At 39.4% G+C, this 15314-nt stretch overlaps 2 protein-coding genes and 1 long non-coding RNA gene across 3 annotated transcripts in view; 1 reads left to right on the top strand and 2 right to left on the bottom strand.

The window, feature by feature from the left end:
* ENTREP2 (endosomal transmembrane epsin interactor 2) overlaps positions 1-15314 on the bottom strand; it is a 349185-nt gene that overhangs the window by 100818 nt on the left and 233053 nt on the right. The gene's annotated exons all lie outside the window — the stretch shown is intronic.
* On the bottom strand, positions 1426-3113 carry NSMCE3 (NSE3 component of SMC5/6 complex). Its single transcript, XM_012764610.2, has one exon. The coding sequence runs from the start codon at positions 2947-2949 to the stop codon at positions 2056-2058; it is 894 nt and encodes a 297-aa protein (XP_012620064.1). The 5' UTR covers positions 2950-3113; the 3' UTR covers positions 1426-2055.
* Positions 3197-14719, top strand: LOC105871299 (uncharacterized). Its single transcript, XR_012920094.1, has 3 exons — positions 3197-3334; positions 7412-7491; positions 14279-14719. It is a non-coding gene; the product is annotated as an uncharacterized LOC105871299 (long non-coding RNA).

The following is a 15314-nucleotide window of genomic DNA, read 5'->3' as shown; positions in this document are numbered from 1 at the left end:
AAAAACATAATGGTGACTGAAACAGCAAGTTGCAAAAGGATACCATATAATCCCACTTATATACATAGTGAGAAAAGCGTAGGAGTATGTTTGCCTGAGCTATAGCTGGCAATAGGTGCTGGGTAATAATTTTCACCAAACAGGTAAAAATCCCAAGTATTAGAGCACAAAAGGAGAGAGCAGTCAGTGAGGTAACGGAACCAGTAGGTAGGAGATATGTATACACAGAAATAAAATGCGGCCCATGAAAATAATGCCTTTAAGGCATTTCTCTAAGGCCAACTATAGTCCACTGATGAAATAAATGCAAATTCCATACCTGTAGCCTCAGGGCCACTTGTGGCCTTCTGGATCCTTGAGTGCTGCCTTTTGACTGAATCCAAGTTTTACAGAACAAATCCTTTTAATAAACACATTTGTTCTGTTAGGTTTGGATTGGTCCAGGGACTCTGCACTTGGGGATTTGAAGGGCCACATGTGGCCTTCAGGCCACAGGTTCTCCACCCTTTCACTCACTGAATAAAATACATATTGAACTCTACAAATAGCATTTGCTACATGTTATGCAGGAATACATGAGACCATGAACACTTTTCTTCTGGCTCATTTAATCCATAAAACAACTATGATATAGTTACTATTTTCCCCATTTTACAGATAAAGTAACTGAGATTCAAAGACCTTAAAACCTACTTCTAAATCACCATGCATGACAAATTAGCATATTCAAATTTGAGCCATATTCAAATTGAGTTTGGCAACTCCAAAATCCATACACTTCACTATATTACGATGCTCTCTCAAAGCTCTTCTACCTAACTTTCCTACTCTACCAGATTTTCTCATAAAACTACACAATGGAGTCAGACTAAAAGAATATAGTCATAACTTTTGAACCAGTAATTTTTCTTCTAGGAATAATTTAGAACAAGAAAATTAAAGAAAAGAAAAATTAAAAAAAAAAAAAAGTAGCAACTCCAAAGGAGAATAAAAACAAACCTAAAAAAATTTTTAAAGAACAAATTAACAACTAAAATCCTCCACACCAAGGACAATGCCAACAACTTTACATAAACTGCCATATCTAATTATCACACTGGCACACAAAATATAGGCACAAGCAGCCCACTTTACAGGTCAGGAAATGTCTGTATACAAGCTAAGGGACCTACCTAAATTCCTATAGGAGTTACAGTGGAGCTAGGATCTGAACTCAGTCTGATTCCCAGACATATATTTATTTCTGTCCACTTGATTGGAAGGAATCCTCTTGTGTGTATGTATAGACAGGCACACATACACACAAGCAAAACAACTTTTACAAAACATTTACCTTAATAATCTTTGGGAAAACTTTTTTTAAAGAGGCTGCTTTTAAGTCATGAAATTTTCTCATAACCCACAATTTAAAACACAATGCTTAACTGCTTCAAAAATGGTATTTATTACAACTATAGTAGTAAAAAGAAAAATGAAAAAACTAAATGGAACTAATCAGTCAGCAACAGAGCTGAATAATAATTATGAATATTGAAAATTGTTATCTGGAGAAAATACATTACGTTCATTACTTGGAACCATGCATAATGTTTACACAGGAAATATAGAAAAATAAAATAGTTAAGGTAATAAGGATATAGACAATTACATTTTTATTCTTAATTTTTATGAAGACTTTTATTTTTCTTTACAAACTCAGTTAAGAAACCAGGTAATAGCTACTTTGCTTTTATTTCTTTGTACCAAAACATTTACTTATGTGTTCCTTCTTGCACAAACGGTTCCAGATCACAGTTTTCCAATTAGTTTACTAAGCTAGCAAATTTTTATAGCAAAAAAAGTAAAAGTAAAAGCTCCTCTAATCTGTTTGTAAATGAAAACTTGGAACCGAATAACACCACAATATTAAAAGAACAAAGCTTTGCAAACACGTCTTAAAGCTACACACATTTAGAAAATATGCTCCCTGGGTCCCCCTTCCCCTACCCGTGGAGCATTGTGCTTTTTGGGTCTCAGACCCTTGTCCCAGGAGTTCCTCTGAATCCTTTTCAGATTTCAAGAGGATGGGGCTGGGGCTGGGCCACTAGCCTCAGGTCTGGCCCGCTTCTCCTCATCTGCCAAAGCCTCACAGTACTGCGCCGGCCAGTCCTTGGGGTCTTGATTATGGACTTTGGCCACAAATTTAAGAACTTTCATTTTGCTCGTTTCCAGGTTGGTTCGGGGGCCCCACTGGAATTCGTAGTCTACAGGGTCGGTGTGGGGTATCCGCCGGTACTCCAGATAACGCTGTCGCACAAAGTCTTCAGTAATGAGTTTCTTTGGGTCTCCAAATACTAAATGCTTCTTGGTGGGGTACACCCCTAACCGCCGCAGAAAGTCCCAGACTTCAGTCTCTTTGATGGTGTTGCCCTTCATAAAGATGAGCCCTAAAACAATCATCAGCAGGCCAGTGGTGGGCGTCCCTTGATCACCTCTCACCTCGGCATCCTCCTCCACGGGTTCCAGGGTGTTGATCAGGATGTAGCTGTTGCTCTTGGGTTCAAGTTCCACCAGCTTGTACCCAAAGACGTACTGGAGGCGCTCGTTAGCCAATTTGAGAAGGTCCAGGAAGATGTCCTTGTAGTCTCCAATGACGTGCTTCAGTATGTCTGTCCGCTTGATGGGAATCTTCTTCTGGTCCTTAATCAGCAAGAACTGCACCAGTTCGGCCACCTTGAGCTCCAGCTGCTTCTGGGTCCTGGGCCCCACGGTGGGGGCGGCCCGGGCCTGGCGGGCGCCCTGAGACGAGGTGCCCAGGGCCTCCTGCGAGCCGCCCGGCCCGCGGGACGTGCTCGGGGCCTCGTCGGCGACGCCGCCTCTGGAGGCTCGGGTGTCTCCGTCGCGCCTCCTGTCTCTGTCCCTCTCGTCCTGGGCGCTAGAGCGGCCCCGGCTCCTCGGTTTTTGCAGCATGTCACCGGACGGGGGTACTGGCACAGACTCTAGCAGGCGGGCGGGGCCCTCGCCGTAACGGCGCGGCTGCGGCTGGGACTGCGAGTCGGCGCGAGGTACGCCTGCGCGGCCCTGGGCGGGGCTGCAGGAGACGCGCGGTGCGACGCCAGAGACTGCGCGTTGCGTCACAAAGGCTGCGCGATGCGTCACAAAGGCTGCGCGATGCGTCACTAGGGCTGCGAGTTGCGCCTGCGCGGCAGCAGTGGATATGAGAACGGAGTTTTTTCAGTAGTCCTGCGGGTCGGAGCAATGGTTTTTAAATTATAATTGTGTTCATACCAAACCATACTAACAGAGAAGAACCGAACTCCTAAACAAGTGTGCGGCTAAACTCAGGACCACACAGGCAAGTTTTACTGACAGTATTAAGAGTTCTTAATTCGGGTCCATTCGTAAAGGGAGGGACCTCAAAGGCTGAATATTTGAGAAAAATAAAGGTGAAGAGGAAGGTGAGACCGTGGGAGGTAAAGCAAAAACAGTAATTTCTACACAAAACATAGAAGGACATAAAAGACCCAGGGGACTCCTCGTTTCGTCCCTTCCCTCGCGCACGTTCATACCCTCCTAACTAACCGCTAGTTAGTTCTCCAACGTCCCTTGGAGCCCGTTAGAAACGAATGTTTGATAAAGCAGGCTTTCCTTGCAAGCAAGACTTATTCCTTCACAGTATTCCCGAATTTATATTCCCTGCGTTAAACTCCATCAGCTAGACAACTACAAGAAAACCATGACTCAAAGCAAGTGTCTAAAATGTTTTAAATGAGTTTATCTTTTGGAAAACATGCTCATGGAAACTGCCTGGTGCTCACAACCGCAGTTTTAGCACAAATGGGTAAGAGGAATACTACAAAGAAATGTGCTCTCTCAGGAGACTTCCATTTAATTTTGGGCATCGCTGATCAAGAATTGCAATAATGTGGATCTGTTAAATTTCTTAATTCTTAATATATTAGCTTTAGGGCTCAATAAGAAAGAAAGAACACAGGGTTATTATCCTTCATAATCTGTGATGTGTGCAGTGTGTATATATATTTTAATTGTGCAACTCTAATAGCCAAAATGAGTCATTTCATTAACTCGAACCATCAGCAATCTGCTGCCATTACTACTACAGATCTTAGCAAATGTTTTTCTTCACTATTTATTGATTTGCAAAAAAGACACTGAATTTCCCTCTGTCTTTTTAAAGCTACCCAGCAAGTGGATAAACGCTTCAAAGAATCAAATCATGGCCAGGCGCGGTGGCTCACGCCTGTAATCCTAGCACTCTGGGAGGCCAAGGTGGGCGGATTGCTCAAGGTCAGGAGTTGGAAACCAGCCTGAGCGAGACCCCGCCTCTACTAAAAATAGAAAGAAATTACTTGACCAACAAAAAATATATATACAAAAAATTAGCCGGGCATGGTGGCCACATGCCTGTAGTCCCAGCTACTCAGGAGGCTGAGGCAGTAGGATCTCTTTAGCCCAGGAGATTGAGGTTGCTATGAGCTGATGCCATGGCACTCACTGTAGCCTGGGGCAACAAAGTGAGACTGTCTCAAAAAAAAAAAAAAAAAAGAACCAAATCAAAGTGAGTTCCTCTTTAATGCAAATATATTCAAAGGAAAGCAATTCAGAACACATTATTTGAATAGCATCAAACACAACCATATTAAAATTCCCTTAAATGTTAGTAGCATAACATTTTTGTTTATAATTCAATATAAAAATGCAATCTGATAACGGCATTGGAATTGTAATGCTAAGTGTAAAATCAGATTCCATGTTGTGATGCTAGTATGCAAAAATCTGGTATGCTATGAGTAATAACTTTCTATTCCACACAAGTTCCAATTATATCTTCAAGCATCATTCTTAATGACAGAGGCCTACTAAGAAAAACAAATATATTATCAAGGCATTCAGGAGAAAATTCATCTGTTTCGGTTTCCTTGCAAATTAAAATTTGGACGTAAGTTCAGAGAAGCCTCCTGCAATCTAGAATCTGCAAAAGGTCCCTCCAGAAGGATCATTTATACCTTGAGCTAAAAAATTTCAGCAACCAAGAGATAAGGTAAAATTGGAAAATAAGGTGAAAGCTGTTTTCAACAATTGGGCTGGTTTTCAATGTCTTTTTCTTGCTAAGGTATACAAAGTTACCAAGCAGCCCCACTGGTCAGGCTATCCCAGTACCGGTATGAAAATCATCACCCTTACCCAGATAGCAGATTGTCATTACTCAAAATAGATGAGAAAAAATACCAATTTTAAGTCTCAGAACACCTTTCTACACTCTGTCCAGAGGAATGCAGGTGAAATTGACACTGGAAGCCATGGATGTCTGGAAAGAAACTGTGATAATAACAACACTACCACTAATAACAGTAACTATAAAAAACAGCAGCTAATGATCATGTGGTAGTCCTCCCCATATTTGCGGTTTTGCTTTCCATGGTTTTAGTTACCTGCCATACTGAAAAAATACTAAGATATTCTGAGAATGAGACCACACTCACCTAATTTTTATTACAGCATATTGTCACAATTTTTCAATTTTATTAGTTGTTGTTAATCTCTACTGTGCCTAATTTATAAATTAATCTTCATCACAGGTATGTGTGTATAGGAAAAACACAGTACATATAGGGTTTGGTACTATCCACAGTTTCAGGCATCGATTGAGGGTCTTGGAACATATCCCCTGCAAATAATGGGGGACTACTGTACAAAGGTAACTGTGGGTCAGCCCTTATTCCAAGTGGTTTATAGGTATTACTTCATTTAATCCCCACAACAAGTCTACGAGGCATGTCAATTTTTTATGTTTCTCTTCCCAAAAATGAAGAAACAGGCACAGAGAACATTAATTGTTTTGAGATCCTACAGCAAGTAAGTGGTAGATCTGTGATCTAAACTCAGGCAATTTGCTTCCAGAGACGGTGCTCTTAACTGTATGCTAGTTAAGAGCAAAACACCGACATGGTGTCCTTGAAAAAGTAAGAGCTTTGGAATCACAGGGACTGAGATTAGAAGCCTGTATGACACTGGGAAAGCTACTGACATTCCCAAGTTTCAGTTTCCAAGTCAACAAAATGAGAGTTCTGATCCTGGCTTCAGGGGAGAGTGAGATTGGTTTGCCAAGTACCTAGCAAAGGGCCTGGCAGGGCAGCTGGTAACAATTTGCTTGTTTCCAGAGGGTTTCTGTTATGGAAAATATTTGAGAACTATGCAGAGTTGTATGTAGTATAGGGGAAGCAACATTTTAGCCTCAAAGGGTCCTGGCTGGACCTGAGAATTAAATTGACATAAAATAGATTAACAGGAGGAAAGCATACAAATTTAAGTTCTGTGGGACATAGCAACCCTCAAAGGGAAACAAAGGCCCAAAGACGTGGCAAAACCTACATACTTTTGTATTTCCTTGAATGAAGAGAGGTAATTATGGGAAAAGTAACTAAGTTATGTGAGGAGGCTAAAGGAAGATTATTTTTACTATGTTGTTTGTATAGAATTTTCTTAGCTATGACTCTCCATTGAGTAATATTTCTTTTCTCCTGGTACACTGAAGACATCTTTCTTTCACATGAGAGTTTTATCTCCTGTTTTTCAGGAAGAAAAGAGGGGATTAGAATGCCCTTAATTGCATCTGCAATTTTTCAAGTGTCTTTAGCTCAAATTAATCCATATGCCAAAGTGGCATATTTGGGGCAGCATATTATGCCATCTTTCAGTAGAATGATGAGAAAAATTTTGACTGCAGTGAAACACACATGCACATAAAAATCAGGAAAAGGTGTGGAAAGAAATAACAATATCAATGTGCTATTAAAATTCTTTCTTTCTTTTTTTTTAGAGACAGGGTCTCACTCTGTCACCCAGGCTGGAGTGCAGTGGCACAATCATAACTCACTGTAACCTCAAACTCCTGGCCTCAATTGATCCTCCCACCTCAGCCTCTTAAAGTGCTAGGATTACAGGCATGAGTCACTGTGCCCAGCCAGTTATTTTCTTTTATAAATAAAATTCAATTCTGATTTTCTTGCTTGAGAGACAAATGAAAAATATATTTTCAATGAAGTTTAACTTCACAGTGACACCGTGCCACCGCAGTTATACACAGTAAAATGTTCAATAAATTCAGTGTGATCTGAATATGGCATCTGTGACTTGCTGTTCAGGCAGTGATGTAACAAAGACAAGTGATTAAAAAAGAAAAACATTTTCAAACGCTTTATGTTAATGACCTTCATGCTTTTTGTTACTATGCCCAAGGGGGGACAAATTCTTTGAGGAAAAAACTGAACTAAGATTTCAAGTGTATTGAACAAGGAAATGCCTACTACCCTTTGCTCCTTAGATGTCTCTAAGTAATTAAATGCTTTATTTTATCTCCTTAGTAGGAAATGCCTGCCAAGAAACACTAATCATTTTTATTATCTACTAGATTCTCTTCATTCACTGGTATTTCTTGTAAATCCAGAAGAAGGCTTTAATATTCTGACAGCAACACAGTGCTGAAAGCAGGTGAGGACTTTTGGGGAAGAAAGGCTATGGTCAAAGCATGCAGCCACCAAATATGAGCAGTGGAAGAAAGTGGGACAGTGTGCAGCACGTTAGCAAGGGAGTTTGGAGGCAAATACTATTTGGGTGGGTAGATGGGAGGAAAGCAATCCAGATGTTTTAATGGTTGCAGTAAAACCTCTAGTGTCCACTCATTTGTAATAGTTGTATACACTCATTCTTAGCAAAAATCCTTCCTGCTTAGATAACATGGTAGACTTCCTGATAACATTTTGTCCATTATAAATGAATACTTTGATTCAGCAGCAACAGAGCTTTCCTTTGCAGGTGGAAGGGGTGACGAGGTCAGCCTTCATAAGATAGTGCTTTCCAAGCACTGCTGCCATTTGGCCCAGAAGCCTCTTTTTAGACTCTCTTTTCAAGAAATATAAATCTTCCAGTTACCCAGGGCCCTTATAAAAATCATTAAGCTCTATTAGGTTGTAAAATTGTAAACCTACAAGGTCTTAATAGTGGCCAATAAGATTCTTTTTGTTTGCTTGGTTTCTTCCCCCATGTTCTGCAGCCTTTCCCTTCAGGAACTGCCTCTTCCCATATCTAGGAGACCTTGGTTAGGGCACTGCCTTCCTTTCTTGAGTGTGCATGAATCAGGCCAGACACAGTGACTGGTTCAGAACTGGTTCAGTTAGTATGCTTTCAGGGAATTCATACAGGTTCTCTTTCCTTCCTCTGAGCTAACAAGCTGAGGGGGTGATGTAAGCGTAGCCATCTTTCCCATTGCTTGGGAATAACCTGCCTCATCATGGTGAACCCATCTAAAAAGAGATCTAAGAGATGAACAACCAATCCTAATGCTGCCCTTTGAATCCTGAATCCTGAGTTTAAGGCTGGACTCCTAGAGATTGCTAGTTATCAGAACATCTCCTTTTGCCTAATTTGCTTTAAGGTGGCTCCTGTCACTTGAAAGTGAACAAACTCTGGCTAAATTGGTAGCCAAACTTAATATGCAGGGGAAATGATTACGAAGGAATGAGCCTTTGTTTCACAGTAATGGAGCTAGAGAAGGTTAATATTACCTAGGAGGATTGCTGATTGTAATGAGAGGTGAGATGAATACAATTTGACATTTTTGTTATGTTTCTTTGCAATGTTCTGTGCTTGAGAAACATGCTTACAATTTTAGTTACTGGCAATACGCGCAAGGGAGAGACAAATCATAAAGGACTGTGTTTTACTGTATGGCATATACAAATGAGCTAATCTGGTGATTTACCTCTGAAGAAAGGGGTTTCAGACAACGTGGAATATACCTTAAAGCATCTGCTACTCTAGAGTAGCTGTGTTCTCCATATCAAACCCAAAGTATTTTCCCACTGGCTACACCATGTGAGATGACAGAACTTCATTCTTGTAGAATATGCTTTAGCCTAAAGCACAAGTATACCCACAAAGCAAGGGCACCAAGAAGGTGAATGGCGGACAAAGCTAATACCCAGATAGGGATAATGCAGATAGGTTTTGAGAAAACTGAACACACTGAAATGGAAAAAAGTAAACAAAAAGAATTAGAGAAAAACGTAAAGATGCTCAAGGCAGACTAGAAGGAGTCCATGTGTGCATAACTGCTGGCTGTCCTGAGGGAGATGACAATCATAGACAGAGGTGACTGCAGGAACCCTGGGGAGATGGCGGGTTTATGCAGGCCCCACATCTCTGGTCCCCTCTCGTTCCTGGCTCCCTCCCTTTGACTATCAACCAGAACGATCACGCTTTCAAGGTTGGAGGGTAATCAGAGGCTATGGGTTCTTCAAGATCTGCAGAGGGGTGAGCCAGTACAGGGATCCTTCTTCCCTGAGATACCAGTGAGGGCAAAGGTATTTCATGAGGATGAGAGCTTGTCCTTCCGAAGGCCTGGAAAGACCAAAGATTGTGTGGTCTGAGCTGGCAGAAGCCTGTGTGTTAATTCTGAGAGAGTTCACAGCTGTGTCATTTCTTAGGCTAGTTAGTCCTTCAAAAGCCTGTCCCAGGTTGTTGTCCAGTTCCCCTCAGGGGGAACCTCACAGACAGGTAAAATGCCATCAGGCCTTGAGGTTTGGAGAGACAGCAGTTTATCTATAAGGCCTGGACTCTAAGAGGCTTCTTCATAGTGCTTTAGCACAGTGGTCTCCAACCTTTGGGCACCAGGGACCAGTTTCATGGAAGACAATTTTTCCCTACAGACCAGGGGGCAGGGTGGGATGGTTTCAGAATGATTTAAGCTAATGACATTTATTGTGCACTTTATTATTACTACATTGTCACTTGCTACTTACTGATAGCGTTTTGATATGAGTGTGCAAGCAATTGATTATGGTCTCTGTGCAGTCAAACCTCTCTGCTAATGATAATCTATATTTGCAGCTGCTCCCCAGTGCTAGCATCACTTCCTCAGCTCCACCTCAGATCATCAGGCATTAGATTCTCAAAAGGAGCGTGCAACCTAGATCCCTCACATGTGCAGTTTACAGTAGGGTTTGCACTCCTATGAGAATCTAATGCTGCTGCTGATCTGACAGGAGGCGGAGTGATACAAGTGATGGGGGGATTGGCTGTAAATACAGATGAAGCTTCCCTTGCTTGCCCACCGTTCACCTCCTGGTGTGTGGCGCAGTTCCTAATAGGCCATGGACCAGTACCAGACCACGGCCTGGGGGTTGGGGACTGCAGCTTTGGCAGGCATGTAAACAGTGTGCCCTTTAATTCACTGCAGCCCATAAAAGCAAAATCTGCCTGACCTTTTGCCACTTGCCAGTCCAGTACTTTTCCAGTGACTCCCAGCAACACAATCTGTGGAGTAATGGGAGAATCACAAAACTGCACAAGTAAAATAAGAAAAATTATAACTCATTAAAGATGATCCAAGAACTTGAAGAAGAAGAAGCAATAAAACAAATCTTTAGCTACACTAAGAAAGAAAGAACATCCAAATAAAATCAGAATGAAAAAGGGGACATCACTACCAACCTTTGAGAAATAAAAAAGTTGACAAGGAAATACTGTGAGCAAGGAACAACTGTATGCCAACAAATTGGATAAATTAGAATAATTGAAAAATTCCAAGAAGATAGATTAATGAAATTTATTTAAAAATAAACAAAACATGAATAGACCTCCAACAAAGAAACAGATTGAATTAGTAATTTTCAAAGCTTCAATAAAGAAAACCCAGGTCTAGATGGCTTCACAGTGAAATCTACCAAACAGTTAAAGAAGAATTAAGACCTACCCTTGACAAAATTTTCCAGAAAATTCAAAGAGGGACCAATTCCTAACTCATTCTATAAATCAAATATTAGTAACAAAACCAAAAGCATCACAAACAAAACAACAAACATAATGAAGATGTAAAAATCATTATCAAAATACTACCAAACCAAATCTAGCAATATGTGAAAAGGATTATATACCATGACCAAATGGACTCTATTCCAGGAACACGGGGGGTGGGGGAGGATGGGGGGAGGTTATTATCAGAAATATCAATTAATGTAATGCACAAAAGAATAAAGGACAAAAACACATGATGGTTTCAATAGAGGCAGTAAAAGCATTTGACAAAACCTAACACTTTCATAATATAAATAAACTAAGATTAGAAGGAAACTTCCTCAATATAATAAATGATTTCTATAGAAAAGCTATAGCTAAGATCATACTTAATGGTGAAACACTGAATGTTCTCATGCCAATATCAAGAACAAGAAAAGGATGTCCACTCTCACCACTTCTATTTAACATTGTATTGGAGGTTATAGCTAGGGCAGTTAGTCAAGAAAATGAAATCAAAGGCATCCAGATTGGAAAAGAAGTAGTAAAATTATCTCTTCATAGATGACATGATCTTACATGTAGAAAATCCCAAGGAATCCACTAAATAATATTAGAGCTAATAAACAAGTTCAGGAAGGTTACAGAATACAAGATCAAGATACAAAAATTAACTATTTCCATGCACTTGCAATGAATAGTCTGGAAATGAAATTAAGAAAACAGTTCCATCATAATAGCATTAAAAAGACTAAAACAGGAATAAATTTGATAAAAGGAGTACAAAATTTATACTCTGAAAACTATACATTGAAATAAATCGAAGACCTAAATAAATGAAAAAACATCACAATAACATGTCTGTGGATCAATAGACTTAAAATGTCAGTACTACCTAAATTGATCTAAAGATTCAAGACAATCCCTACCAAAATAACAGCTGAGTTTTTTGGTTTTTTTATAGGAATTGACAAGCTGATCCTAAAATTCATATGGAAATGAAAGGGACCCAGAATAGCCAAAATAATCCTGAAGAAGAAGAAAATTGAAGTACTCACACTTCCTGATTTCAAAACTTACTACAACTCTATAGTAATGAAGGCAGGAGTAAGGCATAAGCACAGACATACTACTAAGGGCTAAACTTCCCCCCCTTCCCCCAATTCATATGTTTAAATCCCGAACCTTAGTATCTCAGACTATAACTGTATTTGGAGATAAAGTCTGTAAATGGATTAAGTTAAAATGAGGCCTTTAGGGTGAGGCCCTAATCCAATAGGACTGGTATCCTTATAAAAAGAGGAAGAAACACCAGCGATGTGTCTGCATGGAGTGAAGGCCATGTGAGAACATGAGAAGTTGGTCATCTGAAAGCCAAGGTGAGAAGCCTTAGGAGAAACCAAACATGCTGACTTCTTGATCTGAGACTTGTAGCCTCTAGAACTGTGAGAAAATAAATTTCAATTGTTTAAGCCACTAGTCTGTGGTATTCTATTATGGTAGGCCTAGCAAACTTAATATACATATACAGCAATGGATTAGAACTGAGAGTCCTGAAATAAAATCATACATATATGGTCAACCAATTTTCAGAATAGAGGGCAAGGTAATTCAATAGGGTAACAACAAATGGTACTGGGATAACTAGATATCTGCATATAAAAGAATGAATTTGAACCCTGACCTCACACCATATACAATATCAACTCCAAATGGATCACAGGCCTAAATGTAAGGCTAAAACTATAAAACTCTTAGAACTACAGGAGTAAATCTTCATGACCTTGGGTTAGGCAATGATCTTTTAGATACAAGACCAAAAGTGCAAGTGATAACTGAGAAGACGGATACATCATCAAAATTAAAAACTTTTGTGTATCAAAGGACACTCTCAGGAAAGTGAAAAGATAATCCATACATTCTAGAAGAAAATATTTGCAAATTATGTATCTGATAAACAACTCTTAACAATGGAATAATAATAAAACATCCAATTTTAAAAATGGGCAAATGATTTGAATGGACATGTGTCCAAAAATATAAGAATATTTCAGCTATAAAAAGGAATGAAGTACTGATACATGCTACAGTTAGATGAACCTTAAAAACATTAAACCACATGAAAGAAACTACTCACAAGAGACCACGTATTGTACACTTCTTTTATGTACAGAGTAGGCAAATTCATATAGGCAGAAAATAGATGTGTGCTTGCCTAGGGCTGGGGTGAGGTGAAAAATGACTGCTAAAGGGTATGAGATTTCTTTTTGGGGTGATGAAAATATAAAATTAGATGATTGCATACTATGTTAAAACATTAAATTTTATACTTTAAACAGGTGTACTTTATAGTATGTTAATTATGTCTCAATAAACCTGTTTAAAAAAATAGAACTTGAAGACAGCCAAGCTTAAAATCTCTAATAAGTATAATGAGATGAAACAATAAAAGAAGAGTAAGCAAAATGAGACCCGTCAAATGGATGCAGTAAGGGTGCTCAGACTTAATGGAGCAACAACAACAAAAAGAATTTTTAATTAAAAAGTTAAACTACAACAGAGGGGAGAGTCTACTGTTAAAACATGATTTCAGTCACTATCAGGAAGCATACTTGTTTATATTTTAGGCAATTAATGAGCATCTTAAAATATGCTGCATGGTTTAAGGAAAGCAGTTACATTTGTACTCTGCCACCAACTTCCTCTGGATCCTGGAAGAAAGTCTTTAACTGGTCAGGTCTCAGCCCCCTCACCTGAAAAAAGACAGGGCTGGGTTGAACAACCTCTTTCAGTTGTAAAATACTGTTATTACCTGAAAGAACTTGAAATTAAAAATCATAGATACCTATTAGAAAGAAAGCAGTCCATCCTGAAAGAAACAGTTCTTAAACACCTAGTTCCTTATTTCTTAGATGTCAGGATGCTAGAGCAACTTGAGTGTCCCAGAGCATCTTGCGGTAAAACAATGAGTTTCCTAACTCGGCTCTTTAAGTGACATAACTCTGTGAATTCTAATAGAACAAATGAAGGTTTCCATTTAAACCTACTCTGTGGGAATGAAACTTTAACAGCGGGAGGAAACTAACTTGAGGAAATTGGGGCTCTGGTTGCTCTGCTGTCTCCTGGAGAGTCATCAGACAAAGGTAGGCTCCAGGGGCTATATAAACAGCCCCAGCCCCAGCATATCCTTGAGATAAGGGCAAAACCAAAGACAGGTCACAAAGTCAATTGTGCAAGCACTGTGATCCAGAGCTTTCAAAACAGACTCTTCCCACTAGTACCTGTTACCTGAAAAAAATCTACCATATTGAAATATATCAACTTGTGAGAAGTGCTTCATAGTGTGATATGTTTAACTCAATATTCACTCAATATTTTGAAAATCTAAGATATTCACAAAAATTCAAAATAACATCTGCAAAGTATGTATAGGTATGTTTACAATAAGTGATTTAAAACTAAATTCTTTCCCCCTATTTTATAGGCAAATTTTTGAATTCCACACAGCACTGAACCAAAGGCAAGGTCTACTGCAGTAAAAAAAACAAAAACAAAAACAAAACAACCAACCAAAAGGAAAAAAAAAAAAAGCTGTTTAAACACACACAATGGATTAATGGATTAGGCAAGCCACACACAATGTGGTGTTCACATGGCTGCTCCTCTGGCCCAACCTTCAAATGGTCTCACCCTGAAGCCATCCATCTCTTTATTAAGCTATGTTCCTCTAATTAAACTGAATTTAGCTCCCACAGTTTCCTAATTATGACAACTGAGAACCATGAGGTATATACAAGAAAATATATAAGGATCATGAAACAATAAAAACTAGCAAGGTAAGGATGATTCAGGTGAGGTATGTCACTCCACTGACCATGGGTTCATTTAGCATAGTCATCTGACTGACCAGATTTAGAAATGCACCTTCTAGAAGCTGCCCATTGGACAGAAAAGGATAATCTTCCTGTAAAATAATAGTAATAGTTTTTTTTTAAGTTAATGTGAACAAATGAATACTGGCCAAAAAAAACTACTTTTAAAAAACTTTTTTTTTTAATTTATTTTTTTTTATTTCGGCATATTATGGGGGTACAGATTTTAAGGTTTCAATAAATGCCCATTTCCCTCCCCTCCCCCCACAAGTCTGAGTCTCCAGCATGACCATTCCCCAGATGGTGTACATGTCACTCATTATATATGTATATACCCGTCCCCCTCCCCCCTCCCACCTGCCCAATACCCTATTACTGTAGTACCTATGTGACCACTTAGGTGCTGCTCAGTTAATACCAATTTGCTGGTGAGTATATGTGGTGCTTGTTTTTCCATTCTTGGGAAACTTCACTTAATAGTATGGGTTCCAGCTCTAACCAGGAAAATATAAGATGTGCTATGTCACCATCGTTTCTTAGAGCTGAATAGTACTCCATGGTATACATATACCACGTTTTATTAATCCATTCTTGGATTGATGGGCACTTGGGCTGTTTCCACAGCCTTGCAATTATGAATTGTGCTGC

Source organism: Microcebus murinus, chromosome 7 (assembly GCF_040939455.1).
Source record: "Microcebus murinus isolate Inina chromosome 7, M.murinus_Inina_mat1.0, whole genome shotgun sequence".
NCBI lineage: Eukaryota > Metazoa > Chordata > Mammalia > Primates > Cheirogaleidae > Microcebus > Microcebus murinus.
This window is presented reverse-complemented; position numbering and strand designations above follow the sequence as displayed.

Bases quoted from the DNA above. Each gene is read 5' to 3' on its own strand.
- NSMCE3 (XM_012764610.2), bottom strand. From the start codon at position 2,949: ATGCTGCAAAAACCGAGGAGCCGGGGCCGCTCTAGCGCCCAGGACGAG.